The sequence below is a fragment of the Topomyia yanbarensis genome, chromosome 3, assembly GCF_030247195.1.
Source record: "Topomyia yanbarensis strain Yona2022 chromosome 3, ASM3024719v1, whole genome shotgun sequence".
Taxonomy (NCBI): Eukaryota; Metazoa; Arthropoda; class Insecta; order Diptera; family Culicidae; genus Topomyia; species Topomyia yanbarensis.
The window spans coordinates 320374927-320383004 of NC_080672.1; the positions used below are offsets into that span (position 1 = coordinate 320374927).

At 46.3% G+C, this 8078-nt stretch overlaps 2 protein-coding genes across 2 annotated transcripts; one reads left to right on the forward strand and one right to left on the reverse strand.

Moving 5' to 3' along the window:
• The first annotated feature begins 389 nt into the window (after nucleotides 1-389).
• Nucleotides 390-5303, forward strand: LOC131688079 (trichohyalin-like). Its single transcript, XM_058972231.1, has 3 exons — nucleotides 390-398; nucleotides 462-3503; nucleotides 3579-5303. Exons 1-3 carry the CDS (start codon nucleotides 390-392, stop codon nucleotides 5301-5303), a joined length of 4776 nt encoding a protein of 1591 aa, XP_058828214.1.
• Nucleotides 5304-5707: 404 nt separating this feature from the next.
• Nucleotides 5708-7154, reverse strand: LOC131694115 (protein argonaute-2-like). The gene is made up of 2 exons (XM_058982548.1): nucleotides 7116-7154; nucleotides 5708-7041 (listed from the first exon to the last, which is right to left on the reverse strand). The coding sequence occupies exons 1-2, from the start codon at nucleotides 7122-7124 to the stop codon at nucleotides 5749-5751; spliced, it is 1302 nt and encodes a 433-aa protein (XP_058838531.1). The 5' UTR covers nucleotides 7125-7154; the 3' UTR covers nucleotides 5708-5748.
• Nucleotides 7155-8078: the final 924 nt, after the last annotated feature.

Below are 8078 nucleotides of genomic sequence, written 5' to 3' on the forward strand. Positions count from 1 at the left end.
ATGCAATCAGCCCACCCACGATAGCACAGACTAGCAGAATGCAGATGCAGCGGTCGGACGCGATCGAATTGCACCGATTCATTGCGTCTGTTTTGTTAGCTGTGTGCCTTATCAACAGCCTTATCACTTACGCTTTCGTGTGATCGATATCCGCGCCCCTTGGTGCGTAAGAAGTGCCCTGGAATCATACCTGTGTTCTTTATTCGATCGGTTTTTTTTTGTTCAGCTTATACGAATGTTCAATTAAAGGGTGTTGTTTTTTGTCGATTTCCTCGATTGTTTTCGCCGTTATGCAGACTGTACTTATAAATAGTTTGGTAATCGGAAAGAAAGTGGTCAGTCCGAGGATTGCCGTGAAAGGTGCAAAAGTGTAAGCGGTTGATTTCAGTATGGTCCAGGTATGTGGTGTTTAGCGAGTGCATTGATTTAAATTGTGACATGAGTGTGTTCTTGTTTTTCAGTGGTTGGATCCAGTGCTATTGCTGGCAACACTGCTGGTGACCTCTGGAAGTGCAGTGAAACGAGAGGAGTACGAGGTCAGCATCAAACACGGTTCATTCAAAATTCACCAGAAGCACGTGAATGCACGGCCTTTCAAGGAAATCAGTCGGGAGGAGCATGGATCGATTGGTCAGAACAATCCGCAGATTGGTTACATGAAGGAAGCGTCGCTGACTGGGGATGTGATGCCGATGGTGAAAAGTGAATATAGGCGTCCGGGCGAGAGAATGTTAGGGAAAAAAATTAAGCTAATTGGGTACAGGAGTGGTGTCAAGTTCCTAGGACCGAAAGGAAGCCATCGTGGAGTGAAAAAACTTCGCGGAAGCGGAAGTAAACCAGGATGGCCCTATATGACTACAATGGAAATGGAGGAAGTATCGACCGTTGTTACTCCAGTGCGGAAACCATCCTTCACGGATTTTGGCAGTAAGCTAACGAAGGATTCTAAAAAACAAGTTCCACCCACTCGGCAACCTGAAACGGATCAAGATAAATTGGTAACTACAACTCCTGGGTACGAAAATTTTGTAACATCGCAACATACTGAAGCTGTTAATATGATGCATGCTGAGATGGTTGTTCCGGGCTTGGAGGAAATCGCTCCTCAAGCGACGCAAACTTCCAGTAAAGTCAAATCGAAGTCTCGTGGTTCTGGGTCTAGGGTAAATTCGGAAGATAACGATTTTCAGCGTACGACAAAAACTACTCCCGTCGATAAGCCCGACGAGGCGAAGAACAACATAATCGTTGTAAGTCCTGTAACTCCAAATGCGTTGTTCAACAATCCCCAGCTTAGAGTTCCGTTCAACAGTGACAACACTGGGCCAGTTACGTTCACTCCTGCTCCCCGGGAAGAGACATCGACAGCGTTAATTCCTACCACCGGAACGGCGGCTCCTACAACGTTACCAACAACTCCGAGGAGCCTACCATTGCAACTTCCCCCAGAGGACAACAAGGACGCCCTGTATCTGTTGGTGAAGTACGAGAAACCTCGAGTTCCGGGTGGGAAACCAACCGCCAATGTCTTAGAGGTCTTCGGTGGAGAGAACAAAAACGCACAGCGTAGTCGAGTTCGAACCAATTTCGAACGTTCTGACTTCGCGTTTGGGTCGTCCGAATTGCTAGAAAGTTTGAAGAACCTTAATTTGAACAGTGTGGAGTCACTTCCGTCGGGTTACTCGGTTAGCGAAGAGTCAACGGAGGATAAGGAAAGTGAAGTAACCACCCCTGCTCGTCCAGTAGGGAGTTCTCCTCAAAGTGAACAATCGACATCGAGTATTGGTAATAATGACGTCAGATTCAATAAAAACGGATCAACTGTGGATCAAACAAATACAGCCCGACAAACCGCGAATTCTGCGTTTCAGCAAGATCGGTTAGCTCAGAAATACCTCGCACAGCAGAAAGAAAATGCCATTCAGCGGAAACGGCTCCAGCAAGTTGTTACCAGCGAGGCAGTGAATATGCTGACAGCTGGTCAACAGAATGTAGCAGAAGAACCAGCGATCGTGACGAATCCAAATATTCTGCAGAATCAATTAACGGCTGAGGTCTATCAGTCACCTCCTGACCGTCCAGTAGGGAGTTCTCCTCAAAGTGAACAACAAGCAGCGAATTTTGGTACTAATGACCCCCGATACAATGAAAACCAATCAAATGTGGATCAAGCAAATACTGTCGGAGTCTTCGAGGGTTATGCGTTTCAGCAAGATCGGTTAGCTCAGAAGCATCTGCAATACCACAGAGAGAACACCATCCAACGGCAACGGCTCAGTCAGCTAGTGGCCAGCGAGGTAATAGCTCCACAGCCTGTTAAACATATCGGTGGAGAAGGACCAGAGATCATTCAGCATCCAAACATTCTGCAGAATCAGTTGTCCGCGCATGTCTACCAAACTGGATACCTAGTTCCGACGATACTTTGGGGAATAGCCGCGAACCAGGCACAGCAAGCCCAACTGATGTTACAGCAGCAGCAACGACAACTGCAGCTACAGCAGCAACAGCAATTGCGGCAACAGCAGCAAGAGAAAGAACAAGAACATTTGCAACGTCAATCGGAAGAGGAGCTGGAGCAGCAACAGCAACTGGATCTGCAACAGTTTCAGCAGCAACAGCAAGAACTACTGCTGAAGAAGGATATTCAGCAACAGCAGCGTCACCAGTTGCAACGACAGAGGCTGCAACAACGACAGCAGGAGCAACAAAAACGCGAACTGCAAAAACTAGAGGAGCAAAGGCAATTGGAACAGCAACAACTGCTGCAGCAACTGGAGGAACAGAAGCTGCAACAGCAACTAGAGGAACAAAAGCTGCAACGGCAGCTAGAGGAACAAAGACAGCAAGAGTTAGAGAAACAAAAATTACACGAGCAATACATTCAGGAACAGCAACGACTTCAAGAGGAAAGACAGCAAAAACTGGAACAGAAAAAACTGGAGCAACAAAGGCTGATACAGGAACAAAAACTGCGTCAGCTAGAACAGAAACGGCTGCAGGAGCAGCAGATACAAGAGCAGCTGAAGCTACAGCAGCAAAGACAGCAAAAATTGGAACAGGAACAGCGGCAACGACTGCTAAAGGAACAAAGGCAACAGCAACTGGAACAGGAACGACTGAAGGAACAACTGAAACAGGTGCAGGAAAAGCTAGAAGAACAAAGACAGCGAAAACTGGAACAGCAACAGCAGCAACAGCTAGAACAACAACGGCTGCTGGAACAGGAGCGGTACCGGTTTGAACAGGAAGTTCTGCAGCAGCAGCAGCAGCAGCAACAATATCAGCAATTGCAAGAAAATCAACTGCAGCGACAGGAGCAGCAGCAGGGCCAGCAGGTTCAGCAGCAGCCAATTCCGCAGCAGTTGATTCAGCAGCAGCAGCAGATTCAGCAGCAGCAGCAGATTCAGCAGCAACAGATTCAGCAGCAGCAGATTCAACAACAGCAGATTCAACAGCAGCTGCTCCAGCAACAAGATTCTCCACAACAAAAGCAGTTACAGGTGCAACAGCTTCAACAACAGCAGCTCCAGCAACAGCAGATTGAACAGCAGCGGATCCAACAACAACAGCGGCAGCAACAACAGCAGCAGCAACAGCAACAGCAGCTGCTGCAGCAGCAACAGCAGAAACAGCAACAACAGCAGCTGGAACAGCGGCAGCAACAGCAGCTGGAACAGCGGCAGCAACAGCAGCAACAGCAGCAGCAGCAACAACAACGACAGCAGCAGCAGCAACAGCAAAGTTCCCCACAACAAAATCAGTTGCAAGTACAGCAACTGCAACAGCAGCAGAGAGATCAACAGCAGCTCCAACAGCAACAGATTCAACAGCAGCTGGTCCAACAGCAGCAGCAACAAATTCAGCAGCAACAAATACAACAGCAACAGATTCAACAGCAGCAAATTCAACAGCAACAAAATTCTCCACAGCAAAATCAGTTGCAAGTGCAGCAGTTCCAACAACAGCAGATACAGCAACAGCAAAACCCTCCACAACAACAACAACAACAATTGCAAGTGCAACAATTCCAACAGCAGCAGATTGAACGACAGCAGATACAGCAGCAACAACTTCAGCAACAAAACTCTCCACAGCAACAGCAGTTGCAAGTGCAGCAGTTCCAACAGCAACAAATCGAACAACAACAGATCCAACAGCAACAAATTGAACAACAGCAAATTCAGCAGCAACAGATCCAACAGCAGCAGCTTCAGCAATTCCAGCAACAGCTGCTTCAGCAGCAGCAACAGCAACAACAACAACCGCAGCTACAAATTCCCCCTTTACAACAACAACAACAACAACAACAGCATCTCAACTCGTTCCCCACTCAGATTCCGATTGTGCAGAATCAACCGACCCAAGGTACTGAAACTCTGTCCCGAGAACTGCTGAGTCGTAGTTTTCAAAATTCTATCGAGGATTCTAGTGGCAATTCCTTGCTGCAAGAATCGCAGTCCAATGAATTCTCCGGACTTCGAGATAGTTACGGACGGCTACTGGATGGGAACTTGCTAGACTATAAGCAACCACAGGAGCCAGGGCGTCCGGACCCGATAGGAACGGGTGACACGAACACATCGGTCGAGGAGTTCGAAGGGAGAACGGATCCGCTGGAGTTGACCGAAATTTTGGTAAGACGAAACGGAGGATTGACCGTTGATCAGTTTAACAAACTCTTCAGGGAGTATCTGACGAAAGACCTGACGGAGGAAGATTTGCGGGAAAGTTATGCCAATAGTGAAGCGGGCGGTGTCGGTCCCAACTTGTCCGAGGGTACTGTGACAACTACTGAAGCAAACAGGTTCCAGGAGCAACAAGGGCAGTCGGAAGATTCCCGAAATGAGTTATCCAACTCATCCGAATCGGGTGAGGATATCAAAGTCCAGATCAACAAAACGGCCGCTCGCTTTGAACCGATCGTGAAGATCGGTTACGGAGGATCCAAGTCGCATCAGGGTGTGTACAAGTCGCCCAAGTTCTTTGAGAAACTGAAAGAATCCAGCAGTATTGAGGAGGTGGGCCAGGTGGGACAGGTGGTACCGTTGGGACAGGTGGGACAGTGGCATCCTCCGATGCAACCGCAGGATCCCACCCTCCGTGCCTTTGTGGATCATCCCGTGTTCGGTTTCACGGCACCCAGAGATGAAATTAATCAGATGCAAGAGCAGAACAAACACCAGCACGAGAGTCTCCTGCAGCTACAGCAGCAGCAGGAGAATAGCGTAGGTAACGAACCTAACGAAAGTGGCCATCCAGAAGCAGGAATAAGTTATATTAAGTTTGAAAAGTTTATCTAAAACAGACTGAAAGCTAACCAAAAGCAAATTGTTGATATAGTGCTAGTTGCAGTTGTTAATTTGACAATAAATCGATTTATTTTGTTTTTAAACGAAAAGCCTAACTCAATTCATTTTTGGTTTCTTTCACGTCTGCGTTCATGTTAAGGAATACCAATGAGGAAATGACGAGGGCATTTGTTTCACTTTTTTTCTCCACATCCTAAGTATTCGTGTTCGACACGCTTGACCAGCTTTATATTAAACCAGCTGAATGAAGCAACTCGTTGATAGCGAAGGTGTTTTCGCTTGCGAAAAAAAGAAATAAAACACAACGGAAAACATCACAGCATGTGTACTATCTGCGGAACTGGTAATCAGCCATGTGTAACTACTTATACAAGGTTTATATTTACTGAGCTTATATTTACATTTCTATGATAACAATTGGATGCATTTTTCCCTTTCATGGGTCGATTTTCTTAACTGCACTAAAACTGTGGGCAATGCCATTCAACTGTTCCCTGCGTGATCCTTTTTTCTTCTGTACTATATGAGTGACGGTGGCTTCGATTCCACGCGTTTTATCACCCTCGTATTTCACAACCCGTCGTTTTCCATTGGGCTCGTCTAAAGAGTACACACCTTTGACATGATCACCGACGCGTTTTTCCCATTGATCCTTGTGATCCCCAGTCACCGGGTCGTAAACTCCGTACGCGAATTCGTAATTGGGCAGAATAATCTTACCTTTAGCCTGTTGCTCTTCTCCACGTTGACCGGTCTGGCCGGCTTCTCTCTCATTGGCTTGTTCTTCTCCACGATTCTCGCCTCCGCCTTGTTGACTAGCTTCTGTCACTTTTTGCTGATTGCCTAACTCGCTTTCAGGCTGAGCTGCTTGACCTTCTGCTTGCTGTCCACTTTGTTCACGCTGATCAGTTTGATTTCCTTCACGCTGACTTCCTTGCTCATTGGTTCGTTGTCCGTTTTGTTCTCGTTGTTCACCACCTTGCTGATTAGGCTGTGTTGCACCTTGCTGACCTCGCTGTTCAGTACCTTGCTGACCTTGCTGCGCTTCACGCTGATTTCCTTGTTCTTCGGTTCGTTGAGCATTTTGTTCTGGTTGGCCTCGCTGTTCTTGTCCTTGCTGACTTTGCTGTTCACCACCTTGCTGACCTTGCTGATCTCGTTGCTCACCACCTCGTCTGCCTGGACGTTCAATCACTTGTATATGAGTTTTCGGTCTATATTCTTCTCGCCGACCGCCCTGTTCTGCACCTCCTTCTCCGATTAAACCCACTTCATCTTCTTCTTCATCCTCCTGCTCATCTTCCCCCTCATTATTGTTCTCCTGTTGATCTTGACCCCCTTCACCACCACCACCACCACCCTCAACTTGCCGCTCTTCTTCTCCCCCATCTTGTACTTGTTGTTGTTGCTGCTGCTCGCCTTCACCCTCCTCTAACCCCAACTCCGCTGCAGCCAGCCTACCCTCTTCAACTTCAGCTTCCAAGCGACGGCGCTGCTGTTGCAGCTGCCTATCCACAGCGCTTTCTCCACCCCCGGTCTGTTGTTGCTGTCCAGCTTGCGGTGCTTGTTCACGGCGTGCTTCCTGTTCCTGCCGTTCACGAGCTGCCGCTACCCGAGCAAGATTCCACTCCATCTGAGGTCCATTGACGCGGCTCAAACGAGTTCGCCAGCGTTCCTGGGGGGCAGCCTGACTAGCGATTACCGCCAGTAGGATTAACGATATAGCAAGCTGTTTGGCAACAAAAAAAAACGATTATTTTCACAATCACATGGTTTTCAATTTCAGCACACTTTTTTCCGTACCTTAAGCATTTTTGCTTAAGTGTTCTAGTTAAACCCAAATTCGCGACTGATAGCATTCTGGCAGAATAGCAAAGCTTTTATAAAGTGCAATGTGCAATGTGTTCGCAGGAAGGCTGATCAGCGCTGGCAGCAGTGCGTACGGTATGCTACCGCTTGGTTATGCATTCCGGTCAGTGGTTTCTGCCGATATAGTTTGCAATTAAATATTAAGCTGACCTCCCGTGAGTTGAGGGGAAAACCGTTGCTCGATTTCGACGTCTAGACATAGTCTAGAACCGGTGGCCGGCTGAAAACAACAACAGTTACTTCATTCTAAACTAAATGATACTTGTAGTGAGTTGTAGTTTTATATCATTTTAAATGGTTTTGCAAACATTTGTTAGTGCTCACCGACTTAAATTAGTGCGAAGGAATAATGCATGAATCACGCCTCGTAGTATTTAGTTATTGCTTGGATCGATAGATAAACGCAACCATAACTAGTATAGTTCTTCGAAATCAAAATTGAGATAAGTACCCACCATCAGTACACGGCTTACCGCAATGCCTCCCAAAGACGTACTTAGAAAAACAAAAATATTTTTATCAAAACCGTTAGTAGCAGGAAGGGCAATGGTCCTACTAAATAAGGTGATGAACTGTTTTATTATTTACACACCAAAAAATAATGAGATTTAAACGACATGTAAATCAATACGAATGTAAACATACAACGATTGAATCCAAAATTTGATTGAAAATTACGTTAAAATCAATTGGAGCATCAAACAGCATGCAATTTTACACTTTCATTCGTGTAATATTACATGTCATTCATTTTACAACAGTATTCGAGTAAAAATACATTGAAGTGCATTTGGTTTTCCGTTGAAAGAAACTGAAATTTTCAATCCACGTGTAAAATTATAATAAAATTCGTTGAAGAAAGCACGACAAGACGTGTGTATTTGTGGTGGAACTTAA

Excerpts from the sequence above, each read along its gene's own strand:
- LOC131688079 (XM_058972231.1), top strand. Across the intron at positions 3,504-3,578 it reads CACAACAAAAGCAGTTACAG|CAACAACAGCAGCAGCAACA; the intron begins GTGCAACAGCTT and ends CAACAGCGGCAG.